This window comes from Boleophthalmus pectinirostris, unplaced genomic scaffold (assembly GCF_026225935.1).
Source record: "Boleophthalmus pectinirostris isolate CB_2022bp ecotype Guang Dong unplaced genomic scaffold, ASM2622593v1 HiC_scaffold_17, whole genome shotgun sequence".
Lineage (NCBI taxonomy): Eukaryota > Metazoa > Chordata > Actinopteri > Gobiiformes > Gobiidae > Boleophthalmus > Boleophthalmus pectinirostris.
In genome coordinates, this window is record NW_026571115.1 from 16,612 (window position 1) to 41,060 (window position 24,449).

Consider the following 24,449-nt stretch of genomic DNA (forward strand, 5'->3'; position numbering starts at 1 on the left):
TCTCTGTTCTATATCATTGCTCTGCACCGATCACCACAACATCACCTTTGCAATGACTAAACATCCTCGATTGCTCTGAGTAAAATATAGGGACTGGTTTAATTTAAAACACTGAAATAACTAATGTTTGAGACATTTACAGACATTCACAGGTGAGACATTTCAGTTTGTAGCCATGGTATAAGTGCTTTACACAACTTGGAGCCATGAGTTTTGCCATTTTAATGCACGCCACAAAAATTCTACGACTCCTCCATGTGCGTTAAGACTGTAGTACGCATACTCCTTGTTGTTGAATGCTTATTTAAACCACAATGGAATGTCCAGACATTTACAATATGCAAATAACATCAAGCTGCAAAATATGTTTTAATAAAGTTTTTATATTTATGTATATTTATATACATTTACAATAACATATGAAACCTCCTTCCCCTGTAGTATAGACCTTCGCTCTCAAATGGTATTGCTTAGAAGGTATAAAACGAATGTGAAAAAAAAACCCAGAGTTTATAAGGTTGACAGTTGAGCTGAAGTGTTTTTTCATGTGTGTCCACAGGGCTCCCTCTACAGAACTCAGCGTTCTGATCGAGAAGCTGCAGAAAAATGCTGACAAAGTGGAGAAGAACATCTATGAGGTGGAGCAGAACCTCAACAAGGTTAGAGTACTGTTTCTTCAAAATAAAGTACTAAAATAGAAATACAAAGTAGTGGTCCAAGAAATTACTCAAGTAATACTAAAAAAGTATTTGGGAAAACTACTAATCAAGTAAAAGTATAGAGCAACTGTCGAGACATAACATTTGAATTATAATTTGAAGTTAATGTAATATGAAGGATAAAACTAACAAACAAGACCCATGCAATCTGGTATTTTAAAAGGATAGATACAAAAATTTAAAAAACTACATTAAATATGAAGGAGTGGTCTTAGAAACACGAATGTTCAAATAATTTTATACTGAGAAAATAAAGCTTTTGTCACTTGTAAGACTTGCTCACAGTGGGAAGATTTACCAAAACATTTACTCAAAGAGCACAGTTACTTCAATTAAATTATTTCAAGTAGGAATAAAAGCTTGCTGCTAGAAAAGTACTTTGAAAAGTATAAAAAGTTAATCAAGTAATTGTAGCTGAGTAAATGAAACTACACACCCACATAAACCATAACATGCTCTGTGCTCACTGCAGGATGTGGCCAAAATCAATGAGGGCAAACAACCGCTGTACCAGGACGACACCAACAAACGCATCCTCAATTCTCTGGAGCTGCTGACAGGGCTGGACGAGGACGCAGCAAATGCCAAGAAGCTCCAGCACCCCCAGGCAGAGATGATTGGACAGGAGTAAGCACACACCACACATCACAGAGCCAGGATGGGTTGTGACATAATCAAACTTTAAGGAGCTGTACCTGACATATTTTAAAGTGCCCTTATTACACTATTTTCTGATCTATGTTAGAATGCCGTTTCCACATCAAAAGTTTCTGGTAATACAAGAGGTGCTCCACTGAGTGTTTAACTCCATACGTCTTCACTAGAATCAATTGGATAATTTCATCCCTAAAATTGCCATTCTGAACAAAAGGTAAAAAGTAGCTATTAACTTGAAAACTACCATGATGACCATTGATGACATCACAAGGTGGAATAAAACAGGTATGTTTTTGATGCGGTAACAACATTCCAACATGACAACATGAGAATCAATTTTGTGTAATACTGGACCTTTAAATCCTGAAAGACAAAGTTATTCATTTTAACTGATAGCAGTGGACCAGCCATTTAGAGACCAAAGTTTGTGTTTTCTAGTCACAATACTACCAACAATAACAAGGTCATAAATTATGTTGTTTTATTGTTTATTTATTGTTATTGATAATCACATGCTTTTGCACTTCTTCAGAAATGTGGCAGTCTCAATTCATTTTCACAATTGTGAATGGAGTTGTAAAGTTAACCAGTGAAGTGCACAAAGTTCACAAAAAATACTTGAATACCAATATTACACCAAACTTTAATTATTATTATTTTTCTTTTTCAGAGTTTATACAGAGGATACGCACAATGGTTTAGTTTCTTATGTATTCAAGGTTGCACTATGTAACTTCTTTATTGGGTCTGCCAGCGGAGATGTTATTGCTTTGCCTGGAATGTTCCACAGTATGACTTGTATTACCCATAACTTGATGTGATGGTGTCACCTGTCTGTGCTTGTGGAAATAAACAAGATTAATGGCACAGTGGAACATGCCAGACAAAGCAATAACATGTCCACGGACAAGCAGGTGGAAAAGTTGGGCACCTTTAAAATCTATATATTGTTGTCAGATGTGACCCACCTTTTACTATAATCCAATAGAATATGTCCTTTTAAAAATAAAGGGGTATGCCTGTGTTGAACTGATATGTATTGTTTCAGCATGAAGCAGCTTCGGGAGAGAGTCCTGAAACTGAGAGAGGACCATGACCGCATCTACCACCTGATCCGCACCGAGGGCATGCCCACCATCAACTGGGGCAACATGATCGATGAGAAGCTGGTAGGAGCACGCTTCACAACCCCTGGACGTATATAATCAATTCACACAAAGGGGTACACAAAAAATCTGGGATTTTGTAGGATTATAGTCAGGTGTATGAGCAACCAATCCTACCAAACAGGTGCTAATGATCATCAGTGTCACATGTAGGTTGGAACACAGTCATTAACTGAAACAGAAAGGGCTGTGTAGGAGGCTTAAAACTGAGTGAGGAACGGCCAAACTCTGCTACCACAGTGAAGTTGTGGAAGACAGTCTCATGTCAACACAGCAAGACTGCAAGACAGACAGAAAGACAGAAAGACAGAGCACAGCAACAAGACACAATGTAGTTATACTGCATCAGCAAGGTCTCTCCCAGACAAAGATTTCAAAGCAGACTGGGGTTTCAAAATGTGCTGTTCAAGCTCTTTTGAAGAAGCACAAAGAAACGGGCAACATTGAGGATCGTAGATGCAGCGATCGGCCAAGGAAACTTAGTGCAGCAGATGAAAGACTTATCAAGGTTATTTAGCCTTCAGACTCAGAAGCTGTCCAACAGTGCCATCAGCTTAGAACTGACAGAAACCAGTGGGACCCAGGTACACCAATCTACTGTCTGGAGAAGTCTGGTCAGGACTGGTCTTCATGGAAGAGTTGCAGCCAAAAAGCCAAGACATGGAAACAAAAACTCAAAACAAATACACCAAACATGAAATAATGAATTATTTTAAAAGGTTAATAAATAAATACCAACATAGTTATTATAAGTTGTGCAATGACTGCAGAGTGAACATTGAACTGAACATTGTAAACTGGTATCCTACAGCAAGGGGTCCTCAACTCTCGGGGCGTGGGTCATTCGGTACCGGGCCGCCAAAGTGTGAAGCCTCCCTCCCATATGCCACGCGAACTGCACCTCTAAATTAGAAGTAAAACCAGGACTAAACTAGGACTAAACCAGGATTAAAACCAGGTCTAAACCAGGTCTAAACCAGATCTAAACCAGGTCTAAACCAGGACTAAAACCAGGTCTAAAACCAGGTCTAAAACCAGGTCTAAAACCAGGTCTAAAACCAGGACTTAAACAGGATTTAACCAGGAAATAACCAGGACTAAACTATGCCACGTGCACTGCGCCTCCTCCCACCGCGCCTCCTCATGCGTTGTGCGCTGCACACCTTGTACCCATGCACAATCGTCCATTAAATATAGGATACAAGAAAAGTATTTTTGGTATTTAAAATAAACACCATCAGTAATTACCTTTTCACTTTTTGCCATAGATGTAAGGAAGCGTGCTGATAACTGATACCTGGGGGGGTACAGAATATGACAGTATATGCATAGATAAATAATTTTGACTGCTAGATGAGAGTGATGGTTATGTACAGAAAAAAAAAAACAGAGTGCGACGAGGTCTATTTGAAAGAGACAATAGTAACAATACATTCTGAACTAGTGGTTAGTTAGTGGTTGCAGTTATTTAATTAATTAAACCAGCCAATAATATAATAAGTAGCTCATAATGTAATAATTTACTACATTATTGGCATCAGGTTATTACATTCATTGTTACATTACTGGCAAGTTATTACATTATTGGCTTTATTACATAAAAATCATTATGTTATAGGCAGTTATTGCATTATTGGCCACTATTACATTATCAGCTGCTACAAGGAAGAATAGATACGTCCAGGGGAAAATATTCACACACTTTGTGAAAGAAGGGGAAGGACCAAAAGTTGCTGTAGCAAAGGAAGAGAAGCCTCCTGCAAAGGACACAAAAGTGGGACATGATGGTGGACCAGGGGAAGAGGCTGCAATTCCCACAGGTTATTCAAACACACTAAGGCCAGATTTGGTGCTGTGGTCAGGGAGGTGAGGAAGATCATCCTCATCATCCATCATCCTCATAATCCCTGAGAGGAGGGGTGTGAAGAGGCCTTCAAGAGGAAGAGTGCCAAATATCAGGCCTTGTTGGATGAGTGCAGGGGAAAGGTTTGGCAGGCATGGCTTTTTCCTGCTGAAGTAAGCTGCAAAGGGTTCCCTGCACAATCAGTGTGGAGAATGCTCACAGCTATTGGAGTTACTAGAAGGGAAAGGAGAGCAGCAATCCGAAGAATGGGTAATGCAGCAGAACGGGGTTCTCCTCCTGTTGGTTGTGAGAGAGGAAACGAGCTGGAGCCTAGGAGGAATGGATGCGGAGTGAGTTGGCCACCACTGATGATATCCTCTCTTCCTGGTCAAAGGCTACTTTCATCATAGGTGAAAGGAATGTAGAAGCATCACTTGATGTCTGTATATTAAAAGAATATGAAATTGCATTTAAAATAAGAAGGGTTAAGAATGTATTAATTAAGTTTAAACAAGAGGAGAAAGAACTACTTTTAATAAATAATCAGTTTAAAGGTGCACTATAAACTTTTCCTATAAATTTAGATCTACATGGCTTCGTGAAGATCTTACTGCTTTGCTTGGAATGATCCACAGTATTTGCATTAAAATAATATATTTTGTTATTTTGCATTTGTATTTAATTAGAATATAGCTATAAATGTAAAACATGTATTCTTATTATGAAAGGGGTCACCTCTCCTCAGATCTGACATTTAAATTAGGTTGGTGTTGTCACGCTTGTTTTATGCCAACATTGTGGAGTTTTCCAACCAAAGCAAATAACATCTCCATGGAGACAGGCAGGTTGCAGAAAAGAACCATCTTTTAACTTGTGTAGGTGTTTGGTTTTGGCAGTGCAGTACATAAGCCTGCACACTGACAACTGTTTGCTCTTGTTCACAGGACAACCTAAATAATAAGGGCTTTGGCCAGGACCTGCCTTCTGTGGAGCAGGAGGTGGAGGAGCACAACATCTTCCACAGTGAAGTAGAAGCACTAGCTCCTCACCTCACAAAGACTGGAGACAAGGTACTCAGTTGTTCCTGTTAGAGCTTCTTACAGAGCATCCTATAGTTTTCATTTTAAAGGCCTACATTATTATTTCTGATCTATGATGTTATAATGTAGTTTCCTCATTAAAAAACATACCTGGAGTTGTGTTTTGTTTCATTTACCGATGTTAGATGTTTAAGACACAAACCCTGCACATTTGGGCTGAGTTTCTCCCTCAAACAGGAAACACCCTTTTCTACCTTGTGATGTGTAATACAGGTAGTGCTTCACGATATATATATTTAAACCCCATACACCTTCACTGGAATTATTTGGATGATCTCAGCTCTAGAATTGCCAATCCTTAGGGTAAAGGGTAGCTATTAACTTGAAAACTACCACTACATGACATCACAAGGTGAAACAGAACATTTGGAGCTTTGGAGATGTAGACAGACTAATAATACAGGATGACTTCACATGTGTGAATGAAACAAAACACAACTCCAGGTATGTTTTTGATGCGGTAACAACATTATAACATGGCTTGAAGCTCAGAATTTCACATAATAGATAGATACTTTATTTATTTATTTATTTATTTATTTATATAGGACCTTTAACCATTTTGTCTAGTCTTAGTAACTATGTTGCTTCATGAACCTTCTCCCCATGCTGAGTTTGTATATGGTCTGGATTGGTATCAAATCAGAACACAGCTTGGATCTACTTGGTCCTCCTCCTCTATTCATGTTGCTAAGCTTCTGAGGTCAGATGTATCAGCATTGAACAAAGGAGCATTGATTTCACCAAATTAGCATATCATCACAGTTGTACTTTTTCAGACCTAGAATTGGCACACTTATACAGGTAAAGTTTTACTCATCTCTAAATCTACTTTTTTAGTTTTATTTAGCATTGTCTGACAAAACCTGCTACAGTTTCTCTTAAATGCATTTCTTCTCTTTTTCAGGAATATGTCAACAGCCTCCAGAGCAAGTACAGCAAACTCCTGGTAAGAACTTGTCTCCAAAACAAGTCCACAGACACAAATGTTGACTTTAGCTCCAGGGACATGGGAAGATGAAAGCAAATAGGACACATTTTGGAGCGAAACAGCAGCCTGTTGTAACCTGCAGCTCCTGTTTGCAGACAAACACTACATGTTTACTTTCACACAAAGACTAGAAATCTGTCATTTCACCTCACACAGTAATCATTCACATGGAAGTGTAAATTGTAGTTTTGTTCAACACAATTGTATAGCTTGTTCTTACATACAAATATTTGATAGTGTGATAGAGTTGGTCTAATGTAAATAGTTTCGCTAATGTATTTTGTACCCGCCCAAGGACTGCAGATGAAAAGTAGCTTGTAGCTAAATCTGGCGCAAAGCATCTTTTCTTTCTGTTTTCTGTGCATTGTCCTTGTTTTAAATAAATAAATTAAACTGTCAACATTTCAAATGATTGAGGGCAGGAGCAAATAGTATTATTTGGCTTGTACTATTTTATTATAATTATATTATAATATTATTATATTGTATTATTTGTATTATGCTACACTGTACTTAATAGTAGTATTATAGTAATAGTATTTTTCAAGTGTAGTATAAAATAAAGTGTTACAAAAAAAAATATGAAAATTTTAAGCCTTTAACATTATTCTAAAAATTTCGCTATTGCATACTATAAATATAATTTCACAATTTTTACATTTGATAAATCTAAAAATTGTGACATTAAATGAAATGGATATTGTGCAGGCCAGCTCCAGCACCCGGCAGAAGAACCTCCTGAGCCTGAGGGACTACATGCAGCGCTGCACCAATGAGCTTTACTGGATGGATCAACAGGCTGAGGAGAGGATCAACTATGATTGGAGTGACACCAACCTGGACTACCCTGCACGCCAAAGGCAGTATGAGGTAAACACTTATGACCAGCACTTAAAACTTGTATTGTAGTCATTTTCTTCGCATCATCCTAAAACATCAAGATTATTTATACTGTTGACTTACATTGACTTAGATTGAAATATTGGGGAAATATCTCTGTAACTGCAGCAGGCAGTTATCCTATTCATAATATAGAGCCGGGCTCCAAATTCGTTCTATAACTACGAGCCTCATTTGAGTGGCTCTTACCGCTCTCACTTGCTCAGTCCACTTTTTTATACAGTCTATGCCTCTAGCGTACAAACAGTGTGTAGCTCCCTGAATTAAGTTCTACACATTCCACACAAGCGATTGGTGAATGTCATGATGACTATTTGAATCTGACTAGTTGAAGCATCACAACAGTGGAACAAGCAGAAATATCAAACTTTTGTTAAACCCAGAGACAAAAGTACAGAAATACAGAATGCAACTGTAGTCTATATTTCCCCCAAAACAGGCTAAAGTACATTCACAATGTATTTGTTTTGGTTTATTTGTGCACTTCACCTTTCAGTCCATACTACAGTTTTTCCCTGTGTTTGGTTAGACCCAATGTTGGCCCTGGCCCAACCATAACAGCTCCATAGTGCTAAATAAATTGTGTGTTCCCACAGAACTTCATAAGTAAATGTCTGGAGTCAAAGGAAGGGACGATCACCAAACTGAACGACGATGGAGAGAAACTCATTGCTGCTGATCATCCTGGGAAGAATGTCATAGAGGTGCACCACAAACCGTGTCCTTTGGATGACACAATATACACTTCACATTAGGGCTGTGCCAAAAATCTAAAGATCGATCACAATTTCCACTTTGGTCAATCTTGATGATAATGTATGCACATTTTAATCAACAGGTCAACAGCCAATCATATGGCAGTAAGAATGCATAGTGTAGATGAGGATTTACGCTCTCTTGTTTAGGAAAAAAATGCCTGAGCCACAGCCTGTCTCCTCACATCATTATCAAGTTTTGACTTAAATCTGCATAATCTGACTAAAAATCCAGTCTCGCTCTCCCTTGGTGCTGCTCCCCCCCTCCAAATTATGGAAAGTAAATGACTATTTTCTCACTGTTAAAACCTCATTTAGGTCACAGACATCACACATGTTTCTGTTGATAGTGGTTCACGTGTTTCTGATGCTAGCAGTAACATGCATATGCTTTTAGGTTTAATATATTGTACAAGCTCATTCCAACTTTTAAATGTGAATTTCTCCTGTATGATTGTTCCTATCAACACAAAATGAAAACTGTAGTGATCCTGACACCCTGCCCTTTATGCCTGAGGTCCCCATGTCTACATTTTTTATAAAATGGAAGAAGATTAAATGGAAAATCAATAGATCAGTCAATATAGGGGGATCATGATCCTTATTTTTCTCATATTGCCCAGCCCTACTTCACATACATGAGACACTTCTCACACACAGCAAACACATGGGGGACTAACACCTTGCCTCTGATTGTATTATAACACTGGTATGTACAGGCTCACATGGGAGCGGTCCATGCCGACTGGAAGGAATACCTAAACCTGCTCATCTGTGAGGAGACCCACCTCAAGCACATGGACGAATACCACAAGGTCAGTAACCCAGTAATATCTTAATGTGATAATTATTATTCAATCAGTTACAAACAATCATAGTCATAATCATAATAATCATTACGGCCCAACCGATATGGATTTTGTTGTGGCTGATACGATACCGATAAAATGGGAGTTGGAGCTGCCGATAGCCGATATAATCGCTGATATATTTAGTGATGTAAAAACTGTAATCTTGGATTTTAAATTGGGTTTATTTAGGCAACATTTATTGTTATTCTGCCTCTTTGCGTCATATTTACAGACAGTAGGTCGGACTAATGGCATTTTTGCATCACATTCTAGCTACTAGTGATGGGTATTACAGTTCTTTTTAGAGAACCGGCTCTTTTGGCTCAGCTCACTAAAAGCAGCCGGCTCTTTCGGTTCCCAAACGGCTCTTCAGATTGTTTTGTTGCAAGCAGGACTAAAGCAGGTCTAAAGCAGGACTAAAGCAGAACTAAAACAAGTCTAAAACAGGTCTAAAGGAGGTCTAAAACAGATCTAAACCATGTGTAAAACAGGACTAAACCAGAACTGAACCAGGACTGAGAGTTCTAGTAATGAAAGTAAACTTCCGCTATTAGCCTTTAGCGGTAAATGCTGCTCGTTGCGGTAATTAATTATATGCATAAATGTCATAATTCACACCTCTATTCACAGCTCATTTACATATCAGTGCTGGTCCAGTAACATGTATACGTCCAATATAGTCACTTTACAATAGGCCAATAGAAGAGAAAACAGTTTTATTTATGTTTATGTGTGGGAGCTACAGCAGCTAATCGCTAACCCATCCATCCATCCATCCATTTTCTTCCGCTTATCCGGGGCCGGATTGCAGGGGCAGCAGTCTAAGCAGGAACTCCCAGACTTCCCTCACCCCAGACACGTCCTCCAGCTCCTCCGGGGGAACCCCGAGGTGTTCCCAGGCCAGCTGAGGAACATAGTCCCTCCAGCGTGTCCTGGGTTTCCCCCGGGGCCTCCTCTGTGACTCTGGGGGTGTGTTCAGAGACAGTACGGACACACACAGACAATAATGTATAGAGTCTAAACTTTATAACGAGGTATAACACACGTGAAATTTTGGCCCATATCAGCAAACATATCGGCCGATCGCCGATATGTTTCCAGGTGCCCATGTCGGCCGATGTTCATATTGTTTAGCGCAAAATGTGCACAGTATTTGGACATCAAGTTTTTTTTTTTATTCCCCCCCCCCCATTCACTGGCTCATTCTTTTCAGATACTTCTGCTCTACACTCTGGTATTTAGATTTGATTGATTTTAACAAACTCTTGTGATTGTTGTTTCTGAGCAGTACCACAAGGAGGCACGGGACACTCAGGACCTACTCCGCCGTCTGGACACAGAAGTCAGTCAGAAGTACAACCCTGAGTTCAAGGACATGTACCAGACTGAGGGGCTGCTCCGCGAGCTGGATGTGAGTCTGTCACCATGACTTTACTGTTTGAACTGAAACCACACAAGGAAATTTATACTGTTGTGTTATTTACATGACACATCATAATGTGAATTAGGGGGCTGCATGTCATTTCTATATGCTCTAGATGTTGTGTAGTCTTAAAAAAAAGAAATTCAGAGGTTTAGAGCAGTGGTGTCCCAGGCTGGTTTTATGCTTATTTGCATGGTCCTAGAAAGAAAAGTTTGGTTTCTCCTGTTTAGTGTATAATAGTATATATCTGTAGTAGGGATGCATATAGTATTGAAAATCACTAATCAGTACTAAAACTAATATGAAAACTAGATACTTCGATTTGAGCAGGTATCCATACTGCAAAAATTCACATTAACAGGAAAAAATGCAGATTTCCTAAACAGTTTTAGTATAATTTTGAGCTTTATCCGAACAGGTAGCTCTCATAGTAACATAAAGACAGTACAATTACAATAGACATTTTTCCATTCATTGAAGTATCATAATTGGTATCAATTCCTTAGTATCAAAAACAAGGTCAAAATTTTACTGTTGTGACAACACTAATCTAAAGGAAACAAAAAAGGCAAAAACTAGTATTCAAATTGCTGCCTTACACCACCTTGTAACAGCATTGTGGGCAGAATACAAACTTATATACGGATATAGTTGCTTGTTATGGGTGCCATATTCAAGAGCAGTGGCGGCTGGTGTATAATTTTTTGGGGGGCGCCAAAGCCAAAATTATTAATATATATTATTAATATATGTATTATATATAGGCTATATAGTGTTATAATGAAAGAGAAACAGACATTTTGGTCACTATTAGCTGAACTATCAGAGCACAACGCACAGCCATGTGCAGTTTTACACAAGTTTACCCAAGTTTACACAGCAGCATAACCTGATCCACCTCTCACGGCCAGCCCCAACAACACAACATAACACGGCGCTCACACCCATCCCCAGCAACATCAGCAAAACTACAATAAGATAAGAGGCTACGGTCACAACATGAACAAACGGCATCAGCGCCGCTCCTACAGCAGATGGCAGAACAACCAGAGCAGCTGCATCACACCCACGAGCTCATTTATGCATTATTTAACTATTAATACTATGTGGCCATACCAGCTTGGCAAAGCCTGATCCCGTCAGATCTCAGAAGCTAAGCAAGGCCGGGCCTGGTCAGTACTTGGATGGGAGACCACTGGGAAAATCAGGTGCCACAGTGGGGCGCCAGTCGTTGTGTCCTTAGTCAAGACACCCCCCACATTGCCTAGTATGAAAGTGGTGTGTGCGTGAGTGATGGTGGTGGTCGGAGGGATCGATGGCGCCGATTGGCATGGCAGCTGTGCTTCTGTCAGTATGCCCCAGGTCAGCTGTGGCTACAATAGTAGCTTACCACCACTGGGTGTGGAGAAAAAGAATAATGAATCTATAAAATGCTCTGTAAAGCGTCTTTGTGACATATGTCTGTGAAAAGCGCTATATAAATAAAGACTTACTAAAGATTTACTTAACACTATTTACTTGTGAGGCTCCTCTTACCTTCTCCAGAGGACTGAAGCAGAGTGTTTCCTCTATCCGTTGTCCCATTGGTTCTGTCTCCAAAAGTGTATTGTCCAATACGAAGAGATCAAACTGGTCCAAATCCCGGTCCAGTGAGGTCCATGACGCGAGGTCCAGGAGCCGAGTGCACAAGCTGGTTGTAAAACTAGTCTTAACCCCACTTCCCACTTAAATCTGCAAGTTACACTAGTCCATATTAGCACTAGGACACCAGGTAGACTTAAACCCTCTGTGCACGACACCCAGTGAAACTTTTATACTGAGAAACAAGCAGGTAGAGGTGGATAGAGCAGTGAGTGACTCCCCCGGCCCCGGCAGCCAGTGGGTCCTAGGCCATGGTGTTCCTGTTCTCCGTGTGATCGTGTCAAGATGTGATTTGTTTACACTGGTGTTTACATATTTGCGCCACCCTCAGGCCACATCAGGCATATGCACGCCAAGATGTTTTATCATTTGTATCTGCTGTACCGTTTCATTTGCAGATTTGACAAGAACAATGCCGACTCCAAACAAACTTGTGTCTAACAAGACTGCAATTAAACCATGGCTTCAGAATAAAGTACATGAATGCTTGCAATTGCATATATGACTATAAGTTGTTTGGTGTCTGTTAAGGACTATGATAACAGGCTATAAAAATATGAGTAAGAGGGTGCGTGAGTCTCGAACTCACGTTACCGGTGAAGAAAATAACAAGTCTGATGTTCATACCTCTAAGCTACACCAACATGTCTTAATTCCACTTCAACACCTAGATCTGTCCTGCATGTTACATTTACACTGGACGCATGTTAACATGTGAACACGTGTAACACTGGACGAGTTAGTGCTGTTTTTAAAAGCACGAGTCCGTCCTTTACCATGTGCATCGTCCGTGCACTTCAGCACTGAACTCTAGTTTGTAGAAGGGAGCATGATGGTGTTTTTAAAGGGGCTAGTCTGTGGAACGGTTTAACAGCTCATTTAAAATTGGAAACCAACTACAACAAATTTAAAAGGAAATTAAAGTTATTGTATGTTTCCAGTCAAAACTGCATCCACTGAAAATCTACTGTATATATTTTATCTGTATGTAATTTATGTGTCTTGTACTTTCTGTTTTTATGCATGTAGTTTATATTTTTATATGGACAGGTGTTGAAAACTAGCACTTGTGCTAAAACACTCAAAGCAATGCATCTGGCTTGTCTAATGCGATTGTGATGTCCTTAATAAACATAAATAAAAAAAAAATTAAAAAAAGGCGACATTGCAAACTTCGCTTCCATGTCTTCATGTGACACCTGGCAGAGCGTGTTATCTTGTGACACCCACTTTGGACAATTTACTAGTGTTATTAAAAGCTTGATTGTGATGTGTCCTTTTGAGGGCCTCGTGTGCCTGGCAAAAAATGCTAATGATCAATTAGAGCAGCTATAATAATCTGATATCATGTGTAATAATGTTTAACAAACACAGTCATAAAAGTGTTAAACACAGTGACACATCGTGGTCAGTGCACTGCCACTTATGCTCAGACATCATTGCCATGTTATCTTGTGACATTACAATATAGTCATCCGCTCATGTCATTTCATCGTGGAAAGTCAACTATCAAGGGGCAATAAGTTCATATGGCAAAGTGGACATAAGAGCACTCGACTTCTGACGTTGATATGACGAGGTGTGTCGCTATATTCCAAATTATCCCAAACCTGGCTCAGGGTTGGTGTCAACTACGGCTACTGTCAAAATCACGATTTAGTGCAGTAAATTAGTGAAAAAATAATTCACTTTGGTATAAAAGCATGAAATTTGGCACAGATCTCAAAGGGCCACTATTTTGGAAAAAGGCGTTTGCCACTCAAAAATTTAATATGGCGGCGATTTTTCAAGATAGCCGCCATATTGCTATTATATGGTTATTGTATAATTGATTCAAAAGTGATCCAAGCATAACATTTGATATAAATACTCTCTAAAGGACATGAAAATGGAAAAAGATGCTTGTCAAAATTCAAGACAGCCACCATTTTTAAAGAGGGCCACTGTTCATGTAGACCAGGAGTGTCAAACTCAAATTCACAGAGGGACTAAGTCGTGTGCCAAACTAAATATTTATTAAAAAATTTCAACAACATCTGCATGTTTTCTCTTCTTTTGAGATATGTAATGTTAAACCTTTTCTTATTAAAATAAATGTTTAATAACAGTTTTGCTTAAACATTGAATCTAGAACAAGCATAATATAAAATAATAACAACATTTTAAATAAATAATGTCTCTAATGCAGTATGGTGTGTGCAGGATCAGTCTAAGGCTCTGGAGCACTTTGACGAGCGAGTGAAAGCTTTGCAGAAGCGCGGCCTCCAGGTTCTGCCCCTCAAGTATCGACGAGAGACCCCACAGAAACTGCTGCCCATAGAGGCCCTGTGTGAGCTCGACACCGATGATGTAAGCTCTCTCTGTATACCTTCAGTACATTTCTCTTTTTAGTTTGCTGTGGGATGAGACATTATTCCAGAGATGAAATGAGGTCCACGAGAATTCAACAAGACAAGCCTTTGACGTACATAATTTATAATAAATATATGGTGCAACATAGTTCAATTTTAGGATCACATTTTTTTTATGTATTTTATATTTTTGCTGTCATTGTTCCTTCTTAAAATGTTTAACCCTTTTTTTCCCTTTTTTTCTCCTGAGATCTTATTCTATCTCTTTTGAATTTGTCCTGTATATTTCTAATATCATGGTAATATGCAAACAGCACAGTCTTTCTAATTTATTTTGAGTTAATTTTACAGTTTTATTATTATCTGCACTTAGAGGTGGGTAGAGTTGCCTCTTCAAAATAATTTTACTCCAGCGTAAGTACAAAGTAGTGGCCCAAGAACTTACTCAAGTCAGAGTAAGTGAAAGATAAACTGTCGTGAAGTAATATCTGATTTATAAATTGAAGTTAATGATGAAGGACTGAACATTAAATAAAGTAGAAAATGAGTAAAATTAAATCATATATGAACGAGCGGTTCAAGAAAGACTAATATTTAAAGCATTTAATATTGTCAACATAAAGCTTTTGTGAATTGTAGAGTCACAATGGGAAGACTACCCACAACTTTTACTTTTTTAAAGTAAGAGTACTGTTACTTCAGAAAAAAATATTGGTCATGAAGGAGTAGAAGTATACTGCTAGAAAAGTAGTCTGAAAACTACATGTCACTCAGGTAAATGTAACTGAGTACTACCTCTGTCTGCATGTTGCATCTTAAGTTAATTCCTTTACCGTGGGATTGATATGCTCTGTCTGATCTTATCTTTTCTTTTCTTTTTGTGAAAAATTCTGTTAAATGGTAAAGTAACATACGCATCTCTTCAATGTTTTCCAATATGTGGTAAACATTAAATGTAATGCAGTGTAATGTGAGGCTGATTGTGTGGGTGCTGGTGCTGCAGGGTCAGATCCAGCGAGGTGAGAGATACACTCTTCTGAGAAACAATGGCACCAAGTGGGATGTCAAGGATGCAGCGGGCAGGAAGATCAGCGCCCCTGCAGTGTGCTTCATGATCCCACCCACTGACCCCGAGGCTATGGCCATCGCTGACAAGTGAGTGACACACTCTCAACCCACACTGCAGCACTAATCCTGCACAGCAACAGGTCAAACAGAGCTGTTAAAATGAGCAGTGTAATGTAACAACATGTCTGTTGTTACATTACATGTCTGTTGTTACATTTACCCAATGTAATAACAGACAAAATACCCTATGTGAAGCCTATTTTTTTCTGTTTTGAAAACTGTGTATGTTGTGCAGTCTTGCCAGCCAGCAGAAGGCCCTGAAGCAGAAGATGTCCGGCAGCAGAGCCACACTGCAGAAACGCTATGATGAATTGAGGAAAGAGAGCACTACAGGCACAGGTATTCACTGCTCACTAGGGGCGCTCTCATCACAGAAAGAAATATCAAGGGGAGCATTTGTCTTTAGGACATTATAGTACACAAGAAAACTGTGTACAGTAAGCATACTGCATGAGACAATACGTTACAGTCACTATCACATCACATAAGTAGTACTCGCTGCACAGCTGCTCTCACCACATCACAGATGCTAACTACAGAGGTACTCTTATCACTGCACAGGTATTCATTGCACAGGTACTCACCGCACAGGTACTCTTATCACAATACAGGTACTCACTGCACAGACTGTTATCATTGCACATGTACTCTCATAAGTACACAGGTAAAGGCCAGAGTGAGTTCTGCTGAAAATGAAAACACCTTTTCACTGCAAAGAATAAACTGTTTGCCTTGACATTTACAGACTCCCAGGAGCAGCAATGCCGTCAGCTGATGGCTGGTCTGGATAAGGTCATTAGTGACTTGGACAAACAGGAGAAGGCCATTTACAGCCGAGTGCGCCCCCCGCTGGAGCAAAACAGGCCACTACAGGACAGTGCCGACCGCCTACAGGACATGAAGGTATCAGTTCTCACAGCACTGACCATTAGAATGGTCAGTGGTGTGCCAACCAGACATGGAAGATGGATGAAAAATGTTTGTGATATTGTAATTTGATCTTGCATGCTTCATTATAAAATGTATGTGGTTATTCTTCTAAAACGCATTTGATTACATGGTGACAAACCAATCAATTGTCATTCATTAATCCCAACAACATAATCTCAGTGCAGCCAGCATGTGCACATTCTAAACCCTGTTCTTGGGATGTCACAGGATATTGCAAACGCTGTTAGCAGGATTGAGCCAGAGAAGCGCTCCAAAGTCGAGGAGGCCAAGAGCTTCCTGGTGTCCAGCCCCAACTGTGCCAGTGCCCCTCAGCTGCACAGCAAAATGGATGAGACCAACAAGAAGCACAGCAAGATCCTGGAGCTTCTACAGTGCTCACAAGAAAAGTACGTATCAGGCAATGTGGAGGTGAGGGGGTTATAGCTGAGCCTGGAGGGAATAAACCACTGATTGTTGCAGACTCAAGAACTCCAACCAACTGGAGAACTCTCTGCAAAATGGGAAGAACCTGCTCTCCAGCTATGAGAACAAGCTGGCCCGTGAGGAGGTGGCCCCGGCCGACATCTCCTCTCTGGAGAAGACACAGCGTGAGCTTGGGGTAAATCTGAATGCTTTTATTAGAGTTTCATCAGATGTTATTGATGTGAAATTACTCCTTAAAATGATACACTTCAAATGTGTGTGAAAGCAATAACACAAAGTATGAGCCCTCCACTGTGGACTAGCTTGTGTGGTCTCAATGTTTGAAAGTCCACATTAAAGTAAAAACTAACAGAGCTTCAATGAAATTAGGTGTGCTAGGGAGATTAATCTTAAATTACCAGGTTTTAATGCTAATACTAAAATTACTAGATGTCCTTGAGCCACCTAATTATTACCTAGAATTTGTAGACCTGGAGTGGTCTAAACACAAACACACTCAGATTTTACCTGTGTCTGAACACTGTCTCAAAATGAAGGCCCTTAAATGCCTGGAGAGCACTGTAGTTAAGATTTGGATCTAGACAATCTGCCATACCCATCACATCAACAAGCGTGATCAGTCATGGTGTAGTGTGAGAAATATGCATGACTTCATTTGCAGGACATAGCCTCTGACCTGAGGGCTAATAGGGCAGCCATCACAGAGACAGAGCAAAACCTGCGCCTGGCTAAAGGTAGCTGTGACACGATGGCCAGCAAGTTCCAGGAGCACTGTCCAGACATCGAAAGACAGGAGGCTGAGGTGCAGAAGCTCAACAAGCGCTTCAATAACCTGAACCGACAAATCGACACCAGGTCAGACTCATAACATATACATACAGACATGAACAAAATTGTTGGTACCCCTCTGGTAATGAAAGAAAAATCAACAATGGTCACTTAACTAACTTAAAACTGAGAAAAGCAATAATAAATACAAATTTCCTGAAAAAAACAAACAAAAAAAACAACAATGAAAATCAGACACTGTTTTTGAATTGTTAAACAAAATTATATAAAAAAAACAAACTAATGAAGCTGGCCTGTACAAAAATGATGGTTCCCCTAGAAAAGACTGTAAATAACTGGACAATAGGGACATGTTAAACTCTCTAATCTGCATCACAGGTTCTTCAAACTTGTCCTCAATCAGTCTGTCTGTTTAAAGGGAGACATGTGTCATTGTGCTGTTTGGAGACATGATGGACACAACACTGAACATGGACCAGAGAAAGAGACGAAGAGAACTGTGTCAGGAGACTAGAAAGAAAATGATAGACAAGCAGGTTAAAGATAAAGACAATAAGACCATCTCCAAGCAGCTTGATGTTCCTGTGATTACAGTTACACATGTTCTTCAGAAGTTTAAGGTCCACATCAGCTCTATGTTCACAGATGCAAAAATGAAGCAGACCAAGAAAAGAACACTGTCCCTACTGTGAAACATGGAGGAGGCTTGGTTTTGTTCTGGGGCTGTTTTGCTGCATCTGGCACAGGGCGTCTTGAATCTGTGCAGGGTAAAAAAAAAATCTCAAGGCTATCGGAACAAAATGTGTTGCCTGGTGTGACAAAGCTTGGTCTCAGTTGTAGGTCATAGGTTTTCCAACAGGATAATGACTCAAAACACACAGCTAAAAACACCCAAGAATGGCTAAGAACAAAACATTGGACTGTTCTGGAGTGTTCTTCTGTGAGCCCAAATCTCAATCCTATTGAACTTCTGTGAAATGAGCTGAAACATGCTGTCTGGAGAAGGCATCCTTTAAACTTGAGCCAAATAGAACAGTTTGTTGTGGAGTGGGTCAAAATACATGTTGACCAGGGCAGAAGTCTCACTGATAGTTGCAGAAATCGTTAGTTTGCAGAGTTTGCCTCAAAAAGTTGTGTAACAAAATATTAAATTAAGGGTACCATCATTTTTGTCCAGGCCAGTTTCATTATTTAGTTTTTTTCTAAAGAGTTTGTTAAACCACAGGTGAAAAGCAATGTTTGATTTTTGTTGGTCAGTTTTCAGTTTTGTTTTTTTTATTCATTATTGCTTTTATCAGTTTCAAGTTATTTCAGTGATGATTATTGATTTTTCTTTTATTGCCAGAGAGGTACCAACAATTTTGTCCACATCTGTATATATCATATATATGAGTGGGGGTGAGTACAGTTGACTTTACCTTTGTTGTGGAAAAATATATATATATAGATCTTGAAGAAGAAGAAGAATCCATTAGTGAAGCCCAGTGAGTTGGTGAAATACAAAAAAAAAAGTTTATTCTTGTTACAGATATGGACAGGCAAGCCTAGCAAGTAACCAAGAAACCTCCAGAGCATCTGTGCTTTGAGTATTTATACAGAAATACAAAGCTACATGCATATCAACGTGGAGTGACTTTTGTTTCACAGACAGGAGCTAATAATTTTTTACACTTGAAGTCAGACAGCCCAGAGTTCCTGTAGTATGGGGACAGTGTCTGCTGAGTCTTCACACATGTTAATGGCTCATCTGGATCTCTGACAGCGACCAAATACATTTACATAAAGACATACGATAAGCATATTTTCTTCACAATGCAAATTTCCATTACACCCTATACAACCACATTTGGATAATTTGTGCTTGAAAAATCTGAAAATCTGAATACAGAAAGACACCAAAAATGGTTTGGATGTGTGGTGAATATCTCTGAGTCTGAATGGTTGGAGTAAAAAAAAAAAAGTGCAATGTCCTTTGTGCTATGTCCCAATGTAAAAATAGTCTCTTTGTAAACAATACGATAAAAACCAAACAAATTTGTTCCTAAAGAAAGACTACAAAAATCTGAAAATCATGAAGATAAGCATTAATTTTAAGACTAAAGCTTAACATTTTACACAAACCTTGTGAAAAAGATTAGAAAAAATGAGAACATTCCCTTAAAGAATAAGATAAGATTTGGACTGTGGCCCACATGTGGTAATGACATGGTTTGGGACTGTGTGGGAGATATGTATAGGGCGCAGGAAATGTAGGTGAAAATGGGCTACCCATCAAAAACATGCATTTAGGGACTGATTTTGAGCTGGGGAGAAATATATATCTTAATTTAATGCATATATATATATATATATATATATATATATATATATATATATATATATATATATATATATATATATATATATATATATATATATATATATATATGAGTAAATGTAACTGAGTACTACCCACTTTAACCCAAATGTCTTTGCAGGTCCCAGTGTTTGCAAAGAGCTAAGATGGCATATAAGAATTACCACAATGATTATGACAACTTGAACAATTGGCTGTCTCGCATTCCAAACTACGAGCCACGTGAAACAGACACTGCCGTTGAGGTGGAGACCAAGCTGAAAAACCAGAAGGTAGCAACACAACACAGTTAATAAATTAGTATTGCTACATATTATTTTCTTAATTAAGACTTGTTTCCTTTTCCTTAGAACCTGCTTTCGGATATAGCTAGAAAAGAATCTGATCTAAACAATGTTTCCAAAAATGCCCAGCTTTACCAACAAGCTGTCAAAGTAAGAACTTGAATGAATTTATTTCATTTATTTAAAAGGAGTCTTTATACCATGTTAAGTGCTTTGCATATCTTTAGGACTATGAGAATGAAACCGAGAAGTTTCGGGCTTTTCTTGACATTGAAGATGGGCTTGTGCCACAAACATATAAGAGGAGCAGACTGGAGTCCCCTGCACTCGCTGTCAAAGCAGAGGTACTGGTTTTAATTTGTCTTTGAATTATACAAAGACAGTAATTTATTTCTTTTTCAATGTTACAGTGAAATAAATATGACATATTTGCAATCTACTTCTTGTGATTATTTGCTATGTTAAAACAGGAAGCTGCTATTGAAGCAAAGTTTACTGAAGTGAATGCTATCAACAAGCAAAAGCTACAGAATCTGGAGTTCACAAACAGTCTTCTCAAGCAGGTAACATAGCAAAAAAAGTCCCTAGATATCTAAAATGCTGACAGTATTAATAACACAGAGTATAATAACACATTCTTCCTTACAGCAACCAGAGGTCACAATAAAGAGCACCAATGTCCAATCAGTGCAAGCCACAGTCCCTGGAGAGGAACCCTGGAGAATCAGGAAGCAGCTAGAGGATGAGATTCAAAGAAGGGAGCAGATGGAGAAAGAGGTGCAAACCATCCAAGCTGAGATCTACAGGCTTGAGGGTCAAAAACCCCAGGATACCATAGTCAAGAAGGAGCTGATCAAGAAAGTTCCTGACCCACAGATGAGGAAGTCCATAAAGTCCAACAGAAACTCTCAGAAGAACGTCGCACCACACACGTTCTGGAGAATGACCTGGAGGTGCTCAAGCTTAAACTACGTGGTCTAGAGACTGAGCTGAAAGAAGGGGCTCAGCAGTACACAGTGAAAGAGGTGCTGCGTATAGAGCGAGACCGCGCCCAGGAGGAGGAGATCCGTAAGCTCCGTGAAGAATTGGATGAGCTCAGGAGACAGAAGATGCTTAAAGAGACTGAGCTGGTCCAAATTCAGAAGCAAGTGGTGCTCTTGGCTGAGGAGAAGAATAAAGAACAGGAGATCATCACTGAAGAGGAGGTTATAAAAGTCCAAAATGATCCACAGCTGGAGAGTGAGTATCGTATCCTTCTCGACAGAAGGCAGAAGGAGATGGACAATAGAAAGCAGCTGGAGGATGAGCTGACCTTCCTCCAGGACAAACTCAAGAGGCTGGAGAAAGAGAAAGCCATTGCAGAAGAGACCATTTCCATTAAAGAGGTCCTTAAAGTGGAGAAGGATGTAGCTCTGGAACGGGAAGTAGAGAACCTCCGTAGACAGTATGCGGATGAGCAGGCCAAACGAAGAGCATCAATGAGAGAGAAGACTGATCTCCAAAGAAAGATCGCCAGCCTGGAAGAGGAGAAGTCCAAAGTTATTGTTCAAGAGAAGGTGCGTGAAATTGTCCGTCCAGATCCAAAAGCCGAGAATGAAGTGGCCAATCTCCGACTAGAACTTGTGGAGCACCAAAGACGCTTTAAAGACTCAGAGCTTCAGCTTCGATCCTTGCAAGATGAGCTGACCATGCTGAGGAACCGGGGTCCTCAAGTGGAAGTAAGAGAAATCATCAAAGAAGTCATCAAGTACAAGACTGATCCTGAAACCGAACGCGAGCTGGAGAGGCTCCGTAATGAGATAGTGGACAAAACACACCAGACCGAGAAGTCTGAGATGGAAATACGGCAGCTTCGAGATGACATTCAAAGATGGAGGGATACCAAGCCCCAAGTGCAAACCAAGGAGGTGGTCAATGAAGTAGTGCAGTTTAGAGAAGACCCCAAAACAAAAGAAGAAATCGAGACTCTCAAACGAAAGCTATCAGATGAGCAGAGGAAACGCCTTGACCTGGAGAGAGAACGAGCTGAACAAGAGGAGAGGATCAGGCTAAAGAAGCTGGATCTGTCCCAAGTTCGGGAAAGATTGTTCAACAAGAAGTGGTCAAGATGGAGGAGGATCCAGTTCTCCGATCTGAGTGTGACACATTCCTACACAACATCAACAATGAGCAGAAGCAGAAAGAAAGTCTGAAAACCGAGCTCTACCAACTGCAGAGGAAGATATCTGACTTAGATATGCAACTGGAGGAATTGGAGCGAGAGCGCAAAGCCAGACGTGACGCTGAGCTGGAGATTCAGCGGCTCCGGATCAGGCTGAGCGAGCTGGAGATCCGTGACAAAGAGAACCGTGAGAAAGTAACAGTCAAACAGAAGGTGGTGCTGCAGCAGGACCCTCAGCAAGAGAAGGAGCACTCCATTTTGAAACTCCAACTCGATGAAGAGAGGCACAAACGTACACTGCTGGAGAAAGAGCTCAATGCTCTGATCCAGCAGCAGATGACCCTAGAGAAGATGGATGTAAAGGAGAGAGTGGTCCGTACAGAGAAAGTCCAAGTGGAATCAGATCCAGAGGCTCAGCATGAAATTGATACTCTGAAGAGAGCCCTCGAAGAAGAGAAAAGAAGAAAGCGTGAGCTAGATGTGGAGCTGGCAAGCCTCACTTCCAAATATTCTGAAATGGAATTCACTAACACCAAGTCCACCAAAGAGCTGGATTACATACGTGATGAAAGCAGCCGGCTGCAGCAGGAGAACCAGAGGCTGCAGAACGAGATTCGCAAACTAAAGTCTGAGATAGAGATCACCAGCAAGGAGACACGTCTGATCACAGAGTCGGCCCCAAGGGAGGATGGCCGGAGCCTTGAGATGCGCCTGGACTCTCTGCAGAAGGAGCTGTCTGAGCTGCGTCGCATCACCCTGGTGAAAGACGAGGAGATTGAGAGACTTCAGAAGAACCTGGCTGCAGTGCGAATTAAGAGGGAGCAGCGGGAAAGCCACCTGCGCAGGTCCATTGTGGTTATTGACCCCGACACAGGCAAAGAGATGAGGCCAGAGGAGGCCTACAAGCTGGGCCTCATCGACTGGAAGATGTTTGTGAACCTGCAGAGCCAGGAGTGCGACTGGGAGGAGATTACCGTTAAGGGCCCTTCTGGAGAGTCCTGTGTTCTACACGACCGCAAGTCGGGTAAAAAGTTCTCCATTGAAGATGCTCTGAGATACGGCCATATCACTAATTATCAGTACCAGCAATATTTAAAGAAAGAAATCTCAATCCAGGAATTTGGTGCGTTGGTGTCAGGGAAAAAATGAAAAGTGATCTTTTAAAATTTGCTTTCTATTCCTGTACTTTGTATGGTGGAATAATACAATTTTGTGCCATTTTAAAATACTCTCTATATTTATTTATGCCTGTGATGTGCTTTGATCATGATGGTAATTATGCTGATTTATCAATACTTTTAAGAAACAATGCAATATTGTTATAATGTGGCTGTTGTGTGGAGATTGCTGGGGGGTGTGTCCAAGATTATACTGTACTTGGAAATCAAAAGCAGCTTTATGTGGGTTATTCCATGTTGTTATGATATTCCTAATAAGCTTCAATAAAGTCCATTCAGATGCTGACTTTTTTGTTTTCTTGCACTCTTACCAAGTATATTAAAAGAATTTATAACAGTAGCCAACACTGTAATTCTACAATAGATTTAGCACAATGGCAATTTTAGCCTTCTAAAACTGTGTTTACGCTGTTATGATAAATGCATTCAACATTTAGAATTTAATAATAGGCATGTGGCAACAAATATTATAGATTTCCCCTAGGGGATAAATGAAGTTGATTTGAATGTATCGAGTGAACAGATGAAGCTATATTGAGCTGTAAATATCTGAGATAATTTCACAGATTGATGGATAATCAGTATAGTGTCTGCAAGCAGATAAATTATTTTGCTTTGCCTGATGTGTTTCTCAGTGCAATCTCAACTTATTTCTAGCATTCATTTTATCATGGGTATTTTTATTGCTGAAAAATACACCGAAAAACATACCACCAGAAAAGTTTAACGCCATTAATGATTAATGATCAAAAACATACAGTAAACTCAAACCATATGTAAAA

At 39.8% G+C, this 24,449-nt stretch overlaps 1 protein-coding gene and 1 pseudogene across 1 annotated transcript in view; both read left to right on the top strand.

Moving 5' to 3' along the window:
• The window catches only part of ppl (periplakin), a 30,519-nt gene extending 6,566 nt beyond the window's left edge, over positions 1–23,953 (top strand). The window contains 23 exon segments of the mRNA XM_020925924.2: positions 560–659; positions 1,192–1,346; positions 2,425–2,545; positions 5,330–5,455; positions 6,393–6,434; positions 7,185–7,346; positions 7,973–8,080; positions 8,851–8,946; positions 10,271–10,393; positions 14,249–14,395; positions 15,401–15,552; positions 15,761–15,864; positions 16,271–16,428; positions 16,684–16,862; positions 16,936–17,074; positions 17,561–17,754; positions 20,166–20,316; positions 20,395–20,478; positions 20,556–20,672; positions 20,799–20,891; positions 20,977–21,199; positions 21,202–22,410; positions 22,413–23,953. Of these exon segments, the coding sequence (XP_020781583.2) occupies positions 560–659; positions 1,192–1,346; positions 2,425–2,545; positions 5,330–5,455; positions 6,393–6,434; positions 7,185–7,346; positions 7,973–8,080; positions 8,851–8,946; positions 10,271–10,393; positions 14,249–14,395; positions 15,401–15,552; positions 15,761–15,864; positions 16,271–16,428; positions 16,684–16,862; positions 16,936–17,074; positions 17,561–17,754; positions 20,166–20,316; positions 20,395–20,478; positions 20,556–20,672; positions 20,799–20,891; positions 20,977–21,199; positions 21,202–22,410; positions 22,413–23,638 (5,209 nt within the window). The 3' untranslated portion in view covers positions 23,639–23,953.
• Positions 11,508–11,625, top strand: LOC129408776 (5S ribosomal RNA; annotated as a pseudogene).
• Positions 23,954–24,449: the final 496 nt, after the last annotated feature.